At 42.3% G+C, this 22,724-nt stretch overlaps 1 protein-coding gene across 2 annotated transcripts; it reads left to right on the top strand.

The window, feature by feature from the left end:
* Nucleotides 1-411: 411 nt before the first annotated feature.
* On the top strand, nt 412-10,346 carry adnpb (activity-dependent neuroprotector homeobox b). 2 transcript variants are annotated; one of them, XM_044210966.1, is made up of 4 exons: nt 412-514; nt 5,052-5,168; nt 5,984-6,076; nt 6,271-10,346. In XM_044210966.1, the coding sequence occupies exons 2-4, from the start codon at nt 5,061-5,063 to the stop codon at nt 9,271-9,273; spliced, it is 3,204 nt and encodes a 1,067-aa protein (XP_044066901.1). In that variant the 5' UTR covers nt 412-514; nt 5,052-5,060; the 3' UTR covers nt 9,274-10,346. The 2 variants fall into 2 exon arrangements, with proteins under 2 accessions (XP_044066901.1, XP_044066900.1); XM_044210965.1 differs by lacking the exon at nt 412-514 and adding an exon at nt 591-1,122.
* The last annotated feature ends 12,378 nt before the right edge of the window (nt 10,347-22,724 follow it).

Raw genomic sequence — 22,724 nt, 5'->3', positions numbered from 1 at the left:
TTTAATTACCACGCAGCAAACCCAGAGTCGGTCAGGTACTAGCAGTAAAAAAAACACTTTGATGATGATGATGATACAAGAATTAACCCCAGCTGATGGAGAACTTTTACCATCACTTTAACCATTTAAATGCAGTGTCACACTGGATTATGTGCCGACATACAGCGCTGTTCTTGGGCTGCCCTTCACCAGGCTACCGTACAGGAAAGTAGTCCCGGTCAGTTTGGTAGAATTGGGCAGTTACTGACGCTGCATAGTACAGCGCCACCTACCGTTGGCCCAACCGTTGATACCACTCCAGCTGAGTGCTCAGGCACTGTGTACATCCGACCTTCCGCAAGGGGGGCGGGGGGGGCGCCAGATGTAGCGAAACCGCGCATGCGCTTAGATCGGAGAGACCCACTCCAAAAGGACGCCCGCTGTCGGCCAGATCCCGCAACTACTGCGGCGGGTTGTTTACCCCAAAGACTTGAACATAGAAACCAAAGGCCCGCCGCAGTTTTTGAGGGAGGAGGTGGGTATTTTTTGAAGAGATGTTTGCTTAATTGGCCAAACTGATTGACAAACCAATCAAGAGTTTTATTGTGCAGACTCGTGAGGATCCCACAATGAGATTATTTATGCTAATCAAGTAGATGTCACTTCCGCCCCTTTTATTTGCGCCATTTTGGATAGGGCAGTTTCTAGGCTGGATGTGTATTGTCTGTCAGAGAACAGAATGGGCAAAGCGTTATCGGCTGCCAGGCAAGCATAAACAGACTTAAGGCAATTTATTTGAAAGAGCGGGTACGCCGGTAGTTGTTCCCAACAACAGGACATGTGTCCGCCCTCACCACTCCGCGGGATGGAGGTTTTAATTGTCTAATGACGCTCGGAGGCTTTCTGTTCCCGTTTGCCGACCAGAGGGAAGAAGATAGCCCTTGTCGGCGAGGGAGAGTCGGTTTTGGAAGGTAGACCGACCGACGGACGGACTGGTGGCTGGTTCTCCCCCACGAAGCTAGTTGTCACCTGAAAGGATATTACCGAGCTATCTGGGGGGGAAAAGTTAAAGTGTCTATACATCTCCTCAGTCATCCTGAGGTGACACATTCACTCAGACGGGAGCACTGGATGTGAAAGCAGGTAAACTTGTCTGTCATAATGTTGGGCAGAACCGTCAAAGCGAGATAGTTAGCCGTGGCTAATGTTACCTGCGGTGATGTGATGGGTGGTGGTGAACTACAGCTAAGGTAACTTGGCTGTAACGTTATGTTTCTGTAAGTCAGGGGGTTCAATGCAACCTCAAGTTGAATGACTTCTCCAGTAGGCTTGTTTATAACAGCCCCGGTAAAATGCTGGCGAATGTCCTTTGTTTAAAATTAAGGACAGAAATGGCAGCATTAGTTTTTGAACAGCTCATGTTGTTGGTGCGAGTTGGCTAGCTTAGCATGCTAACTTAGCGGCGGTGTGTCCCCATTCTTTGTCAGTGGCAGCAGCAGCTCCCTGCCAAAGCTATCGATCTGGATACTGCCAGATATTGATCGGAGATTAGATTCACTGACACTAACGTTACAACCCCGCACGATGTGGTTATGTCCACAGCTAACGCCACCACGACAGATCTTGCGAGTTATAACGTTTCCAATGCGAGAAATGCTATTGAATATTGAAAGTGCAGCAACAATACTGTACAGAGTTTTGTCGTGGGGACACACGATACATAATCACAACCACAGATAGATTGTGGCATAGAATTCATATAACCGTTTGTTAAATTATGTTTTCCTTTTGAAGCACACCCTCAAAGGTGAAAGGAATATGATCAGATTTCAGCCAGGTGACACCGGGGTTGGGATGCACTCCTACCTCGTGTTTGATCCAGGTGGATGAGGGCTGTCACATGGTCAGGACAAGTGTCAGATTGTGATTATGATGATATTTCTTTGATTTTATTTATTCACTGATCTCCTGTGTGTATGTGTGTGTGAGTAGCATAAAGGTAACTACAAAACAAAATCTCATTATACAACCCTGTGTACATGATCAATAAATCTATCTTGTATCATCATGGTCACTACCATCAACTACACACAGAGCCTCATATACAGCCAGCCCTCCACCTTTTATTGCTAAGGTCTACAGACAGGTGTTGAGACTATTGACACAACTAAACCCAGTGCATTTTACACATCCCAAACTTTTATGGTACTGGTGTGAATATGGATGTCACCAGAAGCTTCTCCCCTCAGTAAACATCTACACATTGAAGAAGTGTAAACGGCAGCGGTCAACCAGAACGTAGGTTATCATGTCCCAGTGAAGGACTGAGTGAATGTGAGGAAATCTGTGGTTGAAGGTTTGTAGGCCTCTTGTTTTTTCTTTTTCATCACACAGTAGAAGGGGGAAACCTGTTTTCTGCCAGCAGCCCTCAGCAGAGCAGCCTCCTATCACCTCTCCTCTCCTCCTTCTCTCCCTCCCTTCCCTCCTACTCTGCCTCTCTTTGGCTTTTTTCTCTCTCCTTTTCTTCCTCCCACCCCCCTCCCCTCTGTGCCTATCCATCGCCCCCTCTTTCTCTCACCCTCTTCCACCCCCCCCCCCCCCCCCAGCCTCTTCCCCTCCTTCACTCACCCTCCCTCCCTTCCTTCTCCTCTGAGCCTGTCTGTCAGACCTCCCTACCTCCCCACCCCCTCCCCTCCACTTCCGGAGCTCACTCTCTGTCCTCTCTCCTTTCCTCTCATCTCTCCCCTCACACTCCTTCTACCCTTGCTCACTCGCTCCCCTCCTCCTCCCAGCTCCCTCACCCCCCATCACCACCACATCATCCTCTCTCACACTCACCCTCCCCCTTCGCTGATCTCTCTAGCTCCTTCTGTCCCTCCCCTTCCTCCCTTCCAACAACCCTCCCTCCTCTCCTCCCTCCCCTACCCTCCCCTCCCCTCCACTGCAGACATATTGTAGAGGCTGCTGCTGGCTCAATAGGAGGCGCCATTCTGTGATGGTATTGCGAGGAAGGGAGAAAAAGGGGGCAGGCAGAGTATAGGGAGGCTTACATAATGGAGTTCCTCTAGCGCCATCTACAAGTAATGGGAGAAAGCAGGAAAGAGACAGAGATGGGGCAAGGGTGTGTGTCTCTTTCACTCACTCTTGCCCATTTCTGAATGGGAGACAGACACACAGACAGACAGCAGGCAGGCAAGACAGTGAGACAGACATGCGGATTGACAGAAATGTCTCTGGTTATCTAGGCTCTTCACTAGGCCAACAGTTGGTGGAAACACACACACAGTTTCCTCTCTCTGTTTTGTGTTTTCTAGAAGGGAAATAAGCGTTCACAGGAATTGTTTGGGACTGTGCTGTTGTTGTCACTGAGCCGCCTTTATGTCATCGTGCATGAGTGACCTTTGACCTCACTATATGGAGCTCGGATTTGAATAGAGACATTCAACCAGCTACTTTCAAACAGTGAATTAGACAGCCCTTACTTCCTCTGGCAAAAGGTGCCTTTCCTAATGCTAAACTTGTTGTTAGTGTTTACAACATAATGAATGGCTGGATGGGGGTTTAGCTGTATGTTGTATGGAATCAGTGGGTCTGTTTTTGTGTTAGCAACCTTTCTTTCTACTCCAGAGGTACGTGAGGTTTCCCCAGGTCAAATCAAAGCTTTGATGGGCTGGAACAACAAAAAAAGGTCATTAGGTTTAGTACACAGCGGGCGTACAATGTAAAAACTAGGCTGTGTTTTTATCATAAATATAAAAAAAACATTGAGCACTGGCTTGCAACTTTGTAGTTAAAGGTGGCCTGGAGTTAAAAGTTATGTTTACATTCAGTGTTTCTCACCACAGCAGTGTGTGTATCCTTGAGGTCCAACAAACACATTAAGTGCGTTTAAAAATTAGCAAAGCCAAATATATATATTTGAAACCTGCATTTTTTACATCCATGTTTACAAGCTAGCAGTCTCCTTCTATCCTGCCTTTGCTGATGCATTGCTGTGTATCTTGTTGTATTACCACCACCAGTCAATCAGTGGAATAGTGTGAAACCACTGGCAGGAATGTGTATGTCGTCACCGTACACTTAAGTCTCATCAGGCTATTAAAATCTCTGTAAGGGACTCGAAGCTTTGCTAATAGACCTTTTTCATTGGATACGTTTTGACATGTCACAGGAGGAAAAGTGCAGGTGTAAATGATATATAATTCAGTTGAGCTGCTTCAGGTTCAGGATCTTGGTATTGTGCATGCTCGCTCACTGTCACGCTGTCAGTGTCAGCCAGTCTGTCAGCGCAGTGGGGGTACTAATGCAGAGGGCTTGGGCAAAACAACGCAGGGTCATATGGAAAAGAAGCTGAACCAGGCACAACCTTTGCCGCAACGTTATCCAGCAACGCACTGTGTTGTCACATACATGCAAGCGCACATTTCTGGTAGATTACTTTATAATGTAACCACTGTATTTCTACTGTTTTCGTCACAACAAAAGAATAATTTGTCTGAGTATTACAAACCTTTGTGCAGTGTTTTGGCACAAAGGTTTAGAAATAAGCCTTTAAACGCATTAAACTGTTAGTCAAAGTGGACTTTTTCATTGTCTCAGCGGTACCTAAAACAACGCTCCCCCACCAACGCAGCCCATTGTGCTGTTTTAACGCAGGGCTGTTTTTTGGTCTGAATCCCTGCTAGGAGGGTGCACTTTGGCTTGATAATCTATTGGGGAACAACTATATCACTTTTAGTCATATGACTCTTGCTACAGATGTGACCATAACTAGTTGTCACATCTGTAGTCATGCCTGAATTAAGCCATAACAAACATTTACGTAACAGACAACTATGTCTAAATGCCAAAAAGCCATTACTTTAACAGATAGTTGAAGTCATCAATGTTGCGTATTTCATGTCTGAAAGGGGTTTTGATCAAGGCTTTACTTTTTAGCTGTTATACTAGGAAAGTTAAATCAAGTTAAAGGTCCTTTTCGGTGAACTGATCATTTCATCACTTGGCGTTTCGTTATCAGACACCTACCCTGCACCTGTTGATAACATGCTGTATGTGTCTTTTCTATTCAGGTGGGCAGAATGTTCCAGCTCCCTGTCAATAACCTGGGCAGTCTGCGGAAAGCGAGGAAAAATGTCAAGAAGGTCCTGGGAGACATCGGCTTGGAGTTCTGTAGAGATCACCTAGAGGTGAGCGTGCCCAGACTATTTTTATTATGATGACCGCACAGTCTACTGTACCTTTGTGTTGATAGCTTTGTCTTATGAAGAATACAGTGTATGCATTCTCGGCGTTTCCTCGAGATTGCCAAAAATGACTTTGATTATCTTCTAATTCATATTCCCAGCATCATTTTCATCTCTTGCTGAGCTTTAAGAATGGCTCTTGTTTGGATACATGTAGCATTGGTATAAATATGAGAAACTTGATTTGGTTTAATAATAAGGTCAGTTTAGGAGTTGAGATTACTCGTCCATTTGGCTCACTGTGGGAAGTAAGGGTTCAGCAGTCGGGTGCCTGGCACTGCTGCATAAATGTAGAGAATGTATGATGATAGGAATCTATGAACTGGACTCGTATAACACATACAGTATAATGCGATTACCCTCATTGACACCATGTCAGCATTCTGTTATATCTCACTTAATGTAGGAGAAAGATGCTCTTCTGGCTTAAAAGCAGAAACCAAAGTATTTACATAATTCAGCATCTAGTTCTCTGGATTTCATAGAGGCATAGGCACAAACACGAAGACTTATACAGATTTGGTGGGGTTAGATGGGGGTTTAGACTTGAAGGGGACTATCTGAAATATGTCATAATGTTTATAAGGTTTTGGTAAAAAATTTTATTTAGACATAAGAACTATGAGCCAGAATTTTATTTTTATACATCTCATGCGTCCATAGAGGCAGCCTTTGTGATGTTTCAAATAATACTCTCCTGATTGATTGTGCCTTTTGTTTCATCATCAAGTATTAATCTTAATTTCCTTGTTGTTTAGGACTATAAAGACTTTACTCCTCCAGAGGTGTATATAAAGCACACTACCTGGGAAGATGTGTGCATGTGGGAACCGTCACATACCAAAGTCCAGGTGTGTGACACACACAGATACTCACATAAATATCCTGTTTTTTGCAACACTATTTGAATCTTTTGTTTTGAGTTATTTGTTTTGTTCACACCGCAAACACAGAAGAAATGTATTAAGGTGCAATAAAATGGTTTTAATTCTCTCAGACAAAGACCTTGCAAAGTCTAAGCTTTTTCCCACCTTTGTGTCTCCAGGACTACAGATCAAAGCCTTTCTGCTGCTCCGGCTGCCTCTTTTCATCCAAGTACTTCTCTGCATACAAGAGCCACTTCCGCAATGTCCACAGCGAGGACTTTGAGAACAACATTCTGCTCAACTGCCCCTACTGCACTTACAATGGTAACAAAAAGACTCTGGAAACGCACATCAAACTTTTCCACATGCCTAACAACACTGTGCGGCAGGGCCCTGGTGGAATGGCGGTGGGAGTTGGTGGGATCATGATGAAGGACGGGGTGCTGAAGAGGACCGGGGACAGTGTGGAACAGGCGGTTTACTACTGCAAGAAGTGCACCTACAGAGACCCTTTGTACAATGTAGTGCGAAAGCACATCTACCGGGAACACTTCCAGCAAGTGGCCCAGCCATATATTGTGAAACCAGGAGAGAAGACAAATTCTCAGAATGGTGGCACAGCAGGAGCCACAGCGAATACAGAAAGTACTAACACAAACAATGTTAACAGTAACCAGATTCACTGCAAGAAGTGTCTGTTTGTTCCAAGGACCTACGAGGCACTTGTTCAACACGTCATTGAGGACCATGAGAGGATTGGCTACCAGGTGACTGCCATGATTGGGCACACCAGTGTGATAGTCCCCCGTCCCAAACCCATCATCATGATCCCCCCCAAAACCCAAGGAGACAAGACCATCATTGGGATGGGCCCTAAAGGTGCAGTAATGGCCACTACCAGGTCTCCTGGCTCACACCAGCTGGGTCGAGTTGTCATCGCATCAAAGACAGGCTTCAACTCAAATCTTCTATCTGGGATGAAACATGATGCAGTAAGATTAAAGGCCGGTACCACCCAGTCGTTCTCCATCGGCAGCCAGCAGGTGAGGGTTACTTTACCAGGGAATGCCCAGGTTTCTGTGCCCCAGCAGTCTCATGCAGCAAAGCAGCTTATTTCTGGTGGCAGCCTGCGGAGTCCAGTTGTGGTCAGTGCCTCTTCCTCACTCAAATCCAACCCTCTGGGTTCACGTGTCCAGGCGGCAGCTACTACTGTAGCCTCTGTCACGGCCAAGAAAAGTGGTTCCTCAGTCCTCGGCACATCCTACACACAGAAGTGGAAAATCTGCACTATCTGCAATGAGCTCTTCCCAGAGAATGTGTACAGTTCTCATTTTGAGAAAGAGCACAAAGCGGAAAAGGTGCCTGCTGTAGCCAACTACATCATGAAGATCCACAACTTCACCAGCAAGTGTCTCTACTGCAACCGCTATCTCCCCAGTGACACACTGTTAAACCACATGTTGATCCATGGTCTGTCTTGCCCACACTGCCGTGCAACCTTCAATGACGTTGAGAAGATGGTGGCCCACATGCGGCTGTCGCATCCAGATGAGAGCGTTGGCCCTCGCACAGATTCTCCCTTGACCTTTGACCTCACTCTGCAGCAGGGCAATCCCAAGAATGTTCAACTGATTGTTACTACCTACAACATGAGAGACGCCCCAGAGGAGTCGGTGGCGTTTCACGCTCAAAACAACAACACCGCTGTGTCATCAGCCTTGTCTGCCTCCTTAATATCAGGCAAGAGGTTAATGCCTCAGCACCCACCCAAAACACCTTCCGGGGCCGCTGACAGTGCACCAACCAAGAGTGCCCCACAGGCATCTGTGCCCTACAAGAGGGATGTGGGCAAGACACTGTGTCCTCTTTGCTTCTCTATCCTCAAGGGCCCAATCTCAGACTCATTGGCTCACCACCTGAGAGAGAGGCACCAGGTGATTCAGACAGTCCACCCTGTAGAAAAGAAACTGACCTACAAGTGTATTCACTGCTTGGGGGTTTATACTAGTAACATGACTGCCTCCACCATCACTCTACACTTGGTGCACTGTCGAGGTGTAGGGAAATCCCAGAATGGACAAGACAGCCGGGCAGCTCATTCTTCTCGGGTCAGCCAGGCCCAGAGCAGCGTTCTCAAACGGGCCAGCTTTGATAGCTCTGACACTAGTGCACCGAAACGGAGGAGGCCGGGACCCCCTGGGGAAAGGGCCCACCCACAGGATAGCAACGGTCCATCTACATTTGTAGAAAATCCCGATGAACCTGTAGTTCTGGCTCTTGACCCCAAAGGACACGAAAACGAGTCGTATGAATCCAGGAAGTCATTTCTAACGCAGTATTTCAGTCGAGTGCCATATCCCACACGACGGGAGGTGGAGAAACTGGCAGCCAGTCTGTGGTTGTGGAAGTCGGACATCTCCAGCCACTTTGTCAACAGAAGGAGGAAATGCGTACAGGAATGCGAAACCCAGAATGCCAGCGTGTTGCTCGGGTTCAGTATGCATGAGCTCAGCAAAGTGAGTCACGAGCTGGCGTTCGTCCAGGATGGCGTGTACGAGGGCAGGCATAGCAAAAGGCGGACATCTAGGATGCATATGGGGGTGTCAGAGCAGGCTCTCCGGAGACACAAGGAGCTTGTAGCTGCTAATGGCGGTGTAGCCCTGCCACGAAAGGGAAAGCCAACTGAGACTGTGGAAGGTACTAAAGCAACACCGTCTGCCCCGAAACCCAACAATGCCAGCAGAGACCAAACCAAGACAATCAACAGCACCATACCACAGAAAATGCCTCTAGACCTTTCCGAGCCCATTGCCATTGACTCTGACAGTGATGAGGAAGAGCAGCAGAGGGATAACCAGGAACGAGAGGGCGAGGTACGTCTCTATGGTGACAAACAGCTTACTGGAGCTAAGGAGAGAATGGAGCCAAGGACAGGGGCCAAGATTGTTCCAGATCTAGATGATATGTCAGATGACGACGACGATGATGACGAGGACGACGAAGATGACGAGGACGATGAGGACGAAGGGGAGCATGTAGAGAATGGCTTCGGGCCCACAGAGGGCTCAGGAAGACAGGCTGCTAAAGGAAGAGACACTCTACCCATCATTATTCCCAAGTTTGTACCATCATCTGCAAGAAGCGGGAGAGACGGGGCCCAGCTGGGCAAACAGCAGGTCTGACTGATAAAATCAAAAAGACTCACGCAGTCAGAGAGACACTTTAGATTTGATCCACGCCAACAAATCTGCCTCGCCTGAACTGAAGGACACTGCCCAGTTTCATTGGGTATCTGTGAAGGAGTGTGATAAGTAGAGAACTCTACTTGTGTGAAAACTCAAAACAAGCCATCCAGTGACATTTAAAGGCAGTACTCAACGAGCAGCTAGGATTGATGTAAAGATTTGTAAACAAAGACAACAGTGAAGTTACACCAAACGAATAGAAAAAGTTTTTTGCCTTCTATATACTTTATTACATTGAGATAAGGAGTTATTAACGTTGATTTAGCCACTGAACTTGTAAGTGTGGCTTAAAATATTGAGTTGTTGTGAGGTAAAGCTTTTAAGCTGACCAGATAATCCATCATTTTTCATGTAGTTGAGATGGGTAGTGTAAATTTGTACAGTCTTTTAGACATGTTTGGACAGATGTTGCCGTACATGTACCCTTAAATATTTGCTATTACCTGTGTGTAAGGTAGCCTCATATGTTCTACATTGGTATGCTTAACGATAGGTGTCGCTTTGGTGGCTGGTATTTTCTCGTATGTTTAAGTTTATTTTTTAACAAAAACCTAGTTTTTTTGCAAAATAATATATCTATATATAAATGAAATAACAGAATTGATTTTGTTTTTTGCTTTTACCCTGATTAGATTTTATTTTTTTAATTTGATCCCTTTTTTTTTTATGACTTCTGTTCTGAAAGAATAGTGGCGCCGAGTTATTCTTATTCTCTTACAGTATAAAGGGGCATTTCATCATCTTTTTGCAGCCTTATGCTCATTAGCCTTCACTGTACTGTACTTGCTTTCTATTTTCACTATTTTAACTTGATGTTTCTTTTCCCCACAAGACTGGACAGTAACCACCATACTGACATCCGCAAAAGTGAAGGCTTTTTTTTTCCTTTTCTCTTTTGTTCAAAAGTGTTAAATATGTGTTCCTTGAATTGTGCGTATTTGTTTTATGTTTTCATTTTTCACTTAAGCATTTATGAACAATAAAGTGCTGTAATTGTGCTTCTCACGGAAGTAATGGGCATGCCAGTTTCTTTGTTCAGAGTAAGGAACAGAGGGGGTTGTGCACAAAAAATAATTCTTGGTGCATGTTTATGCACAGCAATAGTTAGAAAAGCTTTGAGTGTGTGTGTGTGTGTGTGTGTGTGTGTGTGTGTGTGTATTTTGGTTTTACTTTGAATAGGCAGTGGCATAGGGAGGGAGGGATCATTCAAAAGTATAAACCAGTGGGACATCAGAGATACACTGACAGTTATGTTCAATACTGTAGGAGGGCAGAGGGACAAGACTGATCAAAAATGCCTACTGGTACACAATGACTTCACCAACATTTTCAGCTTTCCCATAAAATAAAGCAAAGATTTTGGCATAAAAACACAAAATGGCTTTTTAGAAGTTTTATTGGCAAAGCATATGGGATACATTGAGCTTCCATGTTGAATAAGCCTGTTTCACTATTATTGTTGAAGAGAGCTATATCGTTGCAGATTTCCTACAGAAATTATTTTTGTCTTTCCAAAGGATACCTGGGTAACACTTTATTTGGATAGTCCGCCCACAGATAGTTTATAGTATTTGTAACATTTCATCTGTTTTGCTTTGTCTGTAGATGTTTAACAGATTATCAATAGAGTATATGTGACAATTCATGAACAAGATGTGCCTAAACCTAACCAAACCTAGAAAATGGTTTTATTTGTTAAACAGCTGAATTGTTGAATCTCACCTAATAAGCCATTGAAATGTTACAAATACTCTATAGGCGGACTATCCAAATGAACTGCAACAATACCAGTCATTGGTTTTAATGTAATGTCTTTATAGGTTACAGTCATTTGTTGACGGAGTCTAGTGACATCAAAGTGTGATGGTATTCTCATTTCAATCAGGTCTGAAGTGTCTTGATATTTCGATCAGCACATCTTAATAAGAGTTTACATTGCTTTGTAATATGAGAATACAGTGGGGAATATCAACTCAGGATGGGATTTTATTCCCAGTTCTTTATATTTCTAAAATAAATATATATATTCTCCTTCCATACCAACATAAAGGATGTGCGCCATGATCCATCACAGTAAAGTTAGGACTTGTCACGCAGGAGTTGTGTCTTTGAGTAAAGGCCAAAAATAGTTCCAGGAATATCCAGCATTGCTTGGTAACCAAAATTAAATTGCCCACCAAGTTAGCTTCACAAGATCAGAGCAGTATTATATCTCTGGTGTAATGGAGGATGAAGGTTTACTGGCAGAATGATGATTTCACTGCCAGATAAAGCCTCATCAGTATGTTTTAGACCATATAAATTAGAGGTGAAGAAGTCAATGACATCATCATGATAACTTGTGAAATATTGAAAGAGATTCTACTCCTGTGTTTTGAATGTTGGGGTTATGAATTGTAACATGACCATCCTCAAAGTACAGTACCTGTGTAAAACCTCATCCACTGAATATACCACTGCTGTCCAGTTTCCATAACCAATTGCTTCCCTGAAATCTGTGGCAAGCTACACATTTTAAGTAAACCTTGTTTGAACGCCCCCCCTTTCAGGTGCACAATGAGGTGTTTTGAGAAAACATGAAACAGAATACATGATGTGTTTGTCAGAGAGCTAAAATATGTCCTCTCATGTTCTTGTTATACAGCTATACCAAATGGACCCTGTCTGCATGTTGCCAAAGAGTAGATGTGGAAAAGCCTTGGTTAGAAATAGAACACTACACTATTAACCCTTTGCTGAGGTGCACCATTGGATGAAAGGTACTCTCTCAGAGTGGGGATCAATCAGATCTGACTGAGTTACAGTCACACTGTTCTACCAACCCAGGTTTTGAGTGAGATCAGATACGTACATTCACTATATATTTTTACCTCCAAGTAAAGTATTTCATTAAAATCCCATCCTTTGCTGCCCTGGGATGAGGTATCTAAAATGGAGGGAAATTACCCCAGTGCAAGAGGGAGAGAGAGAGACAGGCAAGACTCTCCTTGGCTGGCTAGTCAGTGTTGCTATGCTGTTGAGGAGCGAGAGAAGGGAGGGAGGGAAGGAGTGGTGGGGGAGGCTGAAGGAGAGAGAGAGGGAGAGAGAGGCCTGGCAGACTGTGGGGGAGGCGGAGGCCTCATCTGCAGTGCTGTGTGCAGAAGGAGCGCTTAACAGCCTTTCAAAGGGGAAGGGGAGGGAGGCGAAGGGGAGGGAAGGGAAGAGGTGGGGAAAGGAGTTGGGGGGAGGGGATGTGAGGAAAAAGGGAGTCAGAGAGGGACTGGAGCGCGAGGGAGGAGAAGCAGAGAGGAGAGGGAGGAGAAGAGAGTGGCAAGGTAGAAAGAGGGGAGGAAGTGGTAGGGGCAGCCGGAGGAGGGTTGTAGGGGGAAGGGAAAAGGAGGAGGAGGAGGAGGAGGAGGAGGAGAGAGAAAGAGGGGAGAGGAAGGGGTAGAGAGAGGAGGAGTGTGTGTGGGGGGGGGCGGCAGTGGTGTAGAGACTGGCGCCCCCTGTAGCTGGAGGAGAGAGACAGAGAGGCCTTGGTGTGTGTGTGTGTGCTGTCAGAAACAAAGAGGTTGAGACAAAACATCCCTTGTACTTAACAGGAGGGAGGCTAATTGGTTGAACTGGCCACAGGTCAGTTTAGCATTTGCCTCCACCTGACCTGCAGCCTGCATCCACCTGAGCGGTGATCGCATGACGATTAGGACGTGAGAGGGGAGGAGAGGGAAGAACAGGAGGAGAGAAAGGGAGACAGATTAAAGGAGGTGAGGTGAGGAAGAGAGGAGAAGGGACATGTAGAGGGTGTAGGTTGTAGTTTAATGATGGCTGTAGTGGAGACACTGATAGCGCCCCCTGTAGGAGACTGGCAGGAGCCGGCGTGCGATTTCCTTTGGCAAAGGGAGGTAAATATAAATAATAACACATTGAGAGTGTGTGTGCCAGTGGAACTGACACTTCTGATGTTGTGGGCACAAAATATCATCATGTACTTCACATCCTCTGAATATTGAATGTCGCTAGAGGTCATCTGGATCAGGGTGCCACACAAACCAGGACAATAACATCAACACAGAGACAGAAAGAGAGACAGAGGAGAAGAGGAGATGGAGGGAGGCTAAAGAAAGGCCTTGCAGACTGTGGGGAGACAAGAGGCCTCTTCTGCAGTGCTGGGTGGCGGAGGGGGCAGACAGAGGGGACTGGAGGGGGACTTATCCCGCTACTAGCGCCTCCTGCAGTTAGAATGGCCTTGCTACACACACACGCAGTGCAAATGATTCATGGAAAGAATATGATGAAATTGAATCATTGAGTAGGCAGAGAAAAGCGAGATAACAAAAGGGGAAAAGAGAGCGAGACCTGAGGCCACTTATAACAGAGAGATGTCATTCATGATGGGGGGGGGAGTCAAGGAGTTTGGTGAGTCTGAAAAGAAGAGGGGATGTGAGAGGAAATGGGAGATGGCAAAAGAATAGGTTGAGACATCACAAGGGGGAGAATGCACTTTACAGTACATGAGTGCACAGTGGCAACATCCAGTTGTGACAGAGCTGGACAGGGTCAGGGTCAGTACAGAGGGGACCAGTCAGCTTGGAGCGCCTACATGGACCCTCGTAAGAGAGGAACTCCGATTAACGTCATGAAAAATCAAGATATTTAAGCTGTATTCAAACTTCCCAAACCTTTTGGCCTGTGACCCTGAAAAATGAGGCAATAGCTACTTGTGACACCTCGACATTTAGAGGCCCGAAGACGTCAAAGTATTCAGTATTTAATTTAATTTAAAGGAATAGTTCGACATTTTGGGAAATTTGCTTATTCGCTTTCTTGCTGAGAGTTTAATAAGAAATTTTATACCATTCTCATCTCATAAGTGTTATCAGAATCAGAATCAGAAATACTTTATTGATCCCCGAAGGGAAACTCTTTGTTACAGCAGCTCACCGTTACGTCAGTGCACACAGGAAAGTACTAGCAAAAAATATAATACACTATAATACAGGTCAGAAAATAAATTAAGTACCAGGTGGGTATAAGTATAAAATAAAATAAGTGTGAAGTACAAAGTGGGTTTACCGGTTGATAATGATAATACGGTATAATAATACAATGTAATAACATAAGTAATAAGTAGTAGTGCATGTACTGTCAAGTTAAGTGTAGCCTATTACGAAATATGAAATATGAAGCTACCGCCAGCAACTGATTAGCTCAGTTTAGAACAAAGACTGGAAGCAGGGGGAAACAGCTAATCTGGCTCTGTTCAAAAGTAACAAAGTCCTCAAAAGGTGCTTTGTGCCAGTAAGCGGTTGCCGCCGTGGCTGCTACCCAGCAGTGTTCTGTATTTTGAATCGGCTAATTTGATTCTAAACACCTACCACTTATCCTACTAACCAAAACTATACATCACTGGCTGCCGCTATCCACCTACTATAATCTCTTCACATAACTAAAGAGAGCAGGCTGTATCTTAAAATAGCCTTGATGAAATGGTTAGCAACATGACATAATTAATATCGCAAGTTTTGTTAACTAACGTTGTTTATTGGCCCGATCGGAAAATCAAACTTTGAAGCTGATGCCTAAAGCGCCATACGCATTTATGAGAGCAGCAGTTGCCCTCCCGTTCCTCACCGCCGTGTTTACATTGAAAACAATGGAGGCAGTGATGGGAACCCGCTCACTGTCTGAAGACACCTAAAGTTGTCTCATTAACACGTTATATCTTGTTTGTTTAATCCATACTAAAAAAACTACAGGTTGTGGTTTTACCGGGGGCAATGTACTGGACTGGACTTGGCTGGGAGCAGTGACTTCCTTTTGTTACCTTCAGACAGAGCCAGATTATCTGTCTTGTGCTAAGCTAAGCTAACTGTCTGCTGGCAGTAGCTTCAGTTTAGCATATAGACATGAGACTGGTGTCAGTCTTCTTATCCAGCTCTCAGAAAGAAAGCGAATGAGCGTGTTTCCCAAAATGTTGAACGATTCCTTTAAGAATTTTAAGAGGCCTGAATATGTGAAAGAATCCAGTTTTTCACTTATTTTAAGGATTTTTAGAGACCGGAGGAGGTCAAAGGATGAGGTATTTCACTCATTTTAAGGATTTTTATAGGCATGTGGAGTCCAAAGAATCCAGTAGTTTACTAAAAAAAAGCAAATCTTTGAGAAAAATAAGAAAAAAACCTTTCCATAAAATATTTTTTCTTTATCCCTTTCATCATGTGGTGACCCCTCAGATTTATCTTGGGACCTCTTGGGTGCCCTGATCCCTAGGTTGGGAACCACTCATCTATGCCATCACCTGTTTTTTGTTTGTTTTTTTCATATTGGGGACAGAGGAAGTGGCTGATTAGGGTGGCACATTTTTTTCATCATAACCTTTAGTGACCGCCAACACATGTTGCAAATAGCCTCCAATTTGCCTTTCAAAATGTGAATCAAACTTTCCAGGATGTTGCATAAATGGGGCTGCAGAAACTCAGCTGGTGACATCATCATCATTTCACTGGAGAGAGAGACCCAACAGACTGAGGGCCTCTTCTGCAATAGTGTGTGCACTGAAGGTAGAAGATGATGAGGGGGAGTATGTGTGTGTGTGTGTGTGTGTGTGTGTGTCAGTGGGGGACCTACAGTAATATTTCCATGGAAAGGACGAGGAGCAGAGAGAAGCTTTGCATGGCGACAATGAGGCAGCCACTGGCACCCCACCCCCGTACGCAGAAAGAGGATGTCTGCTGCATCACATTGGACATATTGCAGAGGGGTTGGTGGGAGGGGTGAGACGCAGCGGAGGGAGGAAGTCTGCTGGGAGGTCACACACTTTATCTACAGAGCTGTGTACACAGCAGGTGGGGGAGAGGGAGGAATGGGGCAACAACTACTGGTGAGTGTCAGGGGGGTCGTGTGTCTGTAATTTCTTGGTGAATATAATTTTTTTTCTGGTAATTGTGAAGATACATTCATTTCTTGGCTCGATAAAGAATGTATATGATCTATTGGTGTTTAAATACATTTAAAATTAAAAAAGTACCACAGATCAGAGGTCATTTTGTGATACAAAACAGCGGCTCTAGCACCGAGTCTGGTTCAAGAACATTTCAGATAGACAGATGTTTGCCAACATCGCACCTGAACCTGTTATGTCCAGCTGAAGGACAGTATCCTTAGTCCTATGAAGATATATATTTTTAGTGCAAAAGGAAAGAATTTGTTCTTTGCCCTTGTTGTTCTTTTTCATTAGGATAACTGGGAGTTTTCATCACAGCCTCAAACTCCTGAAAAGCCTGTACTTACTTACTTATACATTCAGTGATTCTGAATTAAAAAGTCTGCAAAGTACACACTGCATTACTACAGAATAATGTAACTTTGACAAACAATAAAAGCAGACATGATGTTTACTCTAGGCTCCGGTCCTTGCAATTTGATTCACATTTTGTATGTAATATTCATGGAAAGCAATGGCTGTCAGGGAGGGGGAGAAAAATCTGAAAATCTAAATTCAGTATTCAAAAATGTGAAAAGAACTATATGGTGTGCTTTTTTAAGTGGTTGGCAGTGATCTAATGCAGTGTGTACATGGCTAGAACATGGTGGTGATGGATTTGAAGTCACAGTAGGAAGTACAAAAGATTATTAATTTGCTCTCATGTAAAATTATTTTTGCTTTAAAGCCAGACTTGCTAATTTCATTACGGCTTAGGCGTTACTTGGTCTGGTATGACCAGTTAGGATATAACTTTAGATAGATACTGTGTAACTGACATTAAAATGGCTATAATCAATATTTTATATTAACAATGGATCACAACTACTTGCATGTGAAAAGGGTCACTTGTAGTGGTGAACCCACTGAGAATTATCACTTAACTCTGCAGTTCCCCTCAGCTCCATAGAGTCTTTAGGCGACTTTCAGCTCATTGTTTTGGTTTTCCGGCCTTCACTGTTTTGGTTCGCTCTCACCGTTCTCATGTTGTCGTTTTCGGCAGCAGCAGGCAGCTGTTTTAACGAGAAAGCTACTATACACTGCCCGCTCAGCACCAAACAGCACACAGACAAAGTTAACGACCAGCTGGTGAACATAGTGAAGCATTTAGCAGCTAAAGAGCCAGATCGCTTTTTGCTGGAAACCAAAACAGAGCTAAAAGGAGAGTGAATATTGAAGTTACATTCCAGAAACAAATTAATGCTAACGTTGCTCCGTGCCGGACGTGCAAATAAGCATCTGTTTGCTTGTTTTATTAGCATATGTGACTGAAGTCTGGGTAGGATTTTGGAGAATCATATGACCCTGAAAACCATGCTTCCTCTTTCTGCTCTTTCTACGGGAAACACCTTAATCCACTCTAATACTCTTCCTGAATGGATATTGTGAAATAGCTGTCATTTGGTTTCATAATAATATTACATACTTGGCCTTTCATTGTCAAAAAAAAAAGTCACTATAATAACTGTGCAGCTTTCCTAGGACTTACAATGTGGCATTTAATAATGAGTTATTAATATTACTTTTGTGTTTTATCTTCTATGGTAACCAACCTTTCGAAAGTAGTTTTGCTGTGTAAAATACCCTAAATGCGTTATATGGTTATTGTGGTTTTAGTTGGATGAGAGGAGATGGTAGGACACAAATGGGAAGACACCACTGCACTTTGTATGCTACTGCAGAGAGGCCATCACTGTATGTGTTCAGATGTACCCACTTATTGACCTTCATATGTAACTCTCTCCGTGGACTGGTTCCTCCTTACCTGTGTGCATACCAAATCAAAACCAATATGCCCTGCATTCTCACAGTGTTCTACAGATGTCGGTACCCAGAGTGAGGACGGAGTTGGGCAAAAAAGCTTTTAAATATGCTGCCCTTCTTTCTCTTAGTTTGTTTATGTTGTTTGTAGTTATTGTTGTAGCAGTGTTTTTATGTAATATAGGCGGTTCAGGCTGTAACCCATTTTTTTGTTATAGTTTTCTTACTTGCAGCCAGTATTATTTCAAACATATACGTCATTATGTCTTACTAAAGTCATGTTTGCAGGTAATTGGCTTAGGTATAGTACGTCAAACCTAAACAGAATCTTAATGTCAAGTACACTCTCTGTAACCTTCTGATGTCCTGCCAAAAGGAATGAATTACATTGCAGTCCCAAAAAATATGACAATGATTGGCATTCACAAAACCACAATGTCTCCAGCATGTTGAATCCTCTGAAAAATGTTTTTTTCTGAGCTGGTGTAATAAAAAAGCATACATCACATTCTTCCAGCAGAATTCTCTCCACTTGAGAGAGGTGATTGTTTTCCACTGGTTTGTGCATACAGTCTCTCATGCTTCCTCTAACAATATTAAAGTACATTCTTGTTCCAATTTTTCTTTCACATGTGCTGTAGAGATTGTTTTCTGGTTCAAAAATCAGTTTTAGAGTCTAGAAATAATTTTTCTTTGTGATTCATATGTTGAGTAAAATACATTCATTATGCCTTTCTTTTGTATTTCTTCTCTATATATCCACCTTTGATTACTTGATAGAATTTATGTCTCATTTGTAAGTATCTATAAAAATAATTTAGTTCCAGTTGGAAGTTATCTTTTAGGGTTTGAATATCTTAAAGTTCCCCATTAGTCATAATGGTACAGTAGGCAGAGATCCCCCTTGTGGCCTAATTTTTTAAATCTGCAGTCTAAAGTATTAGGGGTAAAATCAGTGTCATACGCACACCATCTCAGATGCTTTTCTACAGTTTTTAAATTGAACATTTTTACCACATCATTCCATATTAAACTGGCAAACTGATCAGTGGGTTGTCCTCATCTGTTAGGTACCTGTGCATGTAACCCAGCCCTGTGATAGTCCCTCATGCATGGTAGTCAGTGCTAGACCCCCGTTATTTCTTGGCAATTGGAGTGTGCTATACTGTAGCTCCTCCTTAGGTTTTTGCCCTGCCACAGGCACTTTGAGATGACTCTATCCCACTCCACAAATTGCTTACCAGGAACATCAATAGGCAAGGTTTGAAACAGATAGAAAAGTTAATTTTCACCAATTCCACTCTAGAGGCTAAGCCCATGAATGGAAGCAGGTTCCATCCAGCTATGAGTTCATGAGATCATAATTGATGGTTATAATCAGACTTTATGTTATCTAGGGGGTCATCGTTGTAGACTAGCACCTGGGTCTTCTGTACATTTATTTTATACAATGACAAAGGTCCAAATAATAGAAGTGAATTCATTAAATTGGGAAGAGAGAAAGAGGGGTCACTCAAATAAACCAGGACATCATCAGCAAAAAGGGCAATTTTATGTTCAATCCCTGCTACGTTTATTGAAAGTATGAAGGATATTTATAAAATGGAGACCTTTTTTTAAAGCTGCAAGCAGATTTCAGTCATATTGGGTAAAATGGATACAATACTTTAGTCCCATTGAACCTGGCTATTTTGTTTTAGAATTTGTTTAGGGTGTAAATAATGGATTAAATTATTTCCCTACCATTGTCATCAAAAGGAAATCAATGAATGTGATGTTTTTTTGTGCTGTAAACAAGATATCTTTATCCCAGTATGTTCCCAACATCTCCTTACCGTTTTTTTGTATTGTTTGTTAGTTTGTTAGTATGTTTTATTTTGCTTTTCACTATATGAAAGAGTAATGCTGAAAAAGTTGTATAAACTGAATGATTGAATGAATGGCTTGAACTATTTCTGACAAGAAAATGAAATTTTAATCTCATTGAGACCTTTACCTTTAATAAAAGAAAAAATAAAATGAAAACATGTCTGGTGGAAGAGTTCAGTAGGCCAACAAGAAATAAGCCTTTTTCACGGCAGACATTTTGTCTTGTCATAGAAAAGTACAGGTGTTACTAATAACGTTAATGATGCACCTGTTCTTCAAATGTCCCAGTAAACCATGACAGTGTGACAGTGAGCCAGCATGCACAACACCAAGACAGTGAAACCAAAGCAGCTAAATGGAATTCAGCCATCATTAATTTCATTTTTCCTACTGGGACATATCAAAATTTCTACCATGAAAAAAGTCTATGATTCCTGGTGATTCAGTTGAAGCAGATAATGCAGTATTTTAAAGACCCTGCACACCCTCACAGGTATTTCCACTTATTTCTGGATGATTGGAGTTTTGCTCAGGTTAAAGCTGGGAGGAGTCATGTACTAATAACAGTGATAAAGGCATAAGTAACTACATGTTTAAGATTAACTGGCTCAAGAGGCTTCGGATCAGTCCTAATTCTATCTGGAACTTAATTCCATCACGTATTTTCAACAAAATTGGTGGTTTAAGCTTTTCGCCAAGTAAATGACCTGTTATTAAGTTGTCACTCTTTTATCAACAAGCTCTTTTAGCTTGGAGGATCTGCCATGTTCACATTGTCTTTTCTCCACTGTTGAACACTGCTAATATGACAGTTCAAAATAAGTAATTTTTTCTTCATATATATCATATTTTTGTTGTGTTATGGTTCAGGTTCTTTATATATATATGAATAATTTATACACAAATTTGAATTACCCATTCCTTTTAGATATTATTTTTACCTTGTCGAATCCCATCTTTGATTTAAAGAGATGTTATGTATGCTAAACCAATTTTAGGAAGTGTTGACTTAACCAATAGGAAATATAGAAATACATTTATATATGTGTTTTTTCACAATCAAACCAGAGTTGTTCCAAAAGGGCATTTTATTGGCCTTCTCTCACTGATTACATAAATTGTAAAAATGCCTGTGTGGACTATTGATCATGTGAACACTGACTTTTGCACTTGCTGTATTCAGCAAAAAGAGTTCTTCATCTTCTTTTTTCTGTATGTGGTATACCCATATTTTTAGTTTCATTAATGAGTCTTGTATTTTTCTTTAAATTAGGTCATTGTACGTTTAAAGAATAAATAGTTTCTATATATCAATTTCTAATGTTTTTTCTCTTAGTCCTTTTTTGTTAATTTTCTCTCGCTCTCTCATCGACTGTATGTTATTTTATTGTAATTCCTGGATTTGTGTAATGTCAAGCTCTTGCTGTCTTTTGTATACTGTATTCTATATTTTGTTAAATGTATGTTTTCAATATAAGTTTCAAAGATAAAGGTAAGTTGTGCAACAAAACTGTGTGTGTGTGTGTGTGTGTGTGTGTGTGTGTGTGTGTGTCTGTGTGGGGGATGTCAATCAAGCACAGTTTGAGGTCCAATCAGGCACATAAGTGAAAACACCTGTGTGGCTTGACTTCACTAATATTTCAATCCCTAGGAATGTTGCCTAATGAAACAAGAATGACCTTTCTGTACCTGATTATGCCACACAACTAAATGTTATCAAATAAGGTAAATAGAGATAACCTTCCCAGTTTAACAATCTATTTATTCACTTACTTTTGACTGGCCGGCATAAATAAAATTAATTTGTCAGATAAAACACTGATCTAACTTACAATGGTATTTTGTTGAAGAAAATGATTCCATTAATCCACTGAAGTGATTTTCAGTGATATTGATGCTTTATGATGACCACTAACTGTAGGACTCAAAAATCTTTTCCTGTACCACTTTATCACTGCATATAATAGTGGGACATGCTGTACTAATAACTTAAACAGTGTATAGCTACATATAAGTGGTGCATACACTGAGTTGGTAGCCAGCTGCAGTGGGCATATCTGGCTTTTGGCCAGAAGATGTCACTATACAATAAGAAACAAGGTGCAGTCACCTATAACACGTACACATACATTTTATATCCGTATTTGATATCATAACGCCACTTCCCCTACATCATGTGTAAAGAATATGCAAATTTGATCACACATGGAATAATATGCCAAATTTATTTTTTGTTTCGGTTTTAGATTTTTGCACACCAGTAATAAAAACGAATGATATTAGCCCTCTTAATAAGACTGTTATGAATATTGATATCCTTATTAGGGAAATTAATAATAAGGTTTACTTGATTCTGGTGTGGACCTATATATTTTTTTCTTACTGATATTTGATTTATATATATTATATATTTACAGGCTAGAAGGTAATAATTTCAACAGTTTTGGGAATCGTGACTAAATGGGACATTAAAAGGTTTCTTTCGGGTCTACAGCGAAATTTGGATTGTTCAATTTTCATCATTTCATTTCACTAACGCTTAACACAGTGAGATCATGTGTGAATATCGGTACTTTAATCACGGATGGTAGTGCAATAATCAACCAAATAATGGTCCACTCAGATGAGGTTTGCTGGATAAACTGAATCTAAAATTCCTAAATGAGGGTTTCCTGGTCTAGTGTTGATCCAGATATTTGGGTGACAGGACTGGAAGGTAGAGGGCTCTTATTTTGAAGTCAAGCGTGAGAGAAAGACAGACGCTGAGTCTTTTATTTTGAAGTCTCGTGTCTCCAGC

The sequence above is a fragment of the Siniperca chuatsi genome, linkage group LG10, assembly GCF_020085105.1.
Source record: "Siniperca chuatsi isolate FFG_IHB_CAS linkage group LG10, ASM2008510v1, whole genome shotgun sequence".
Classification (NCBI taxonomy): Eukaryota; Metazoa; Chordata; class Actinopteri; order Centrarchiformes; family Sinipercidae; genus Siniperca; species Siniperca chuatsi.
This window is presented reverse-complemented; position numbering and strand designations above follow the sequence as displayed.

What these genes read in the sequence shown, in the direction of transcription:
- adnpb (XM_044210966.1), top strand. Translation starts at nt 5,061, where the DNA reads ATGTTCCAGCTCCCTGTCAATAACCTGGGCAGTCTGCGGAAAGCGAGG. An exon ending in TCTGTAGAGATCACCTAGAG is followed by an intron (nt 5,169 to 5,983) that starts GTGAGCGTGCCC and finishes CTTGTTGTTTAG; the next exon opens with GACTATAAAGACTTTACTCC. An exon ending in CGTCACATACCAAAGTCCAG is followed by an intron (nt 6,077 to 6,270) that starts GTGTGTGACACA and finishes TTGTGTCTCCAG; the next exon opens with GACTACAGATCAAAGCCTTT.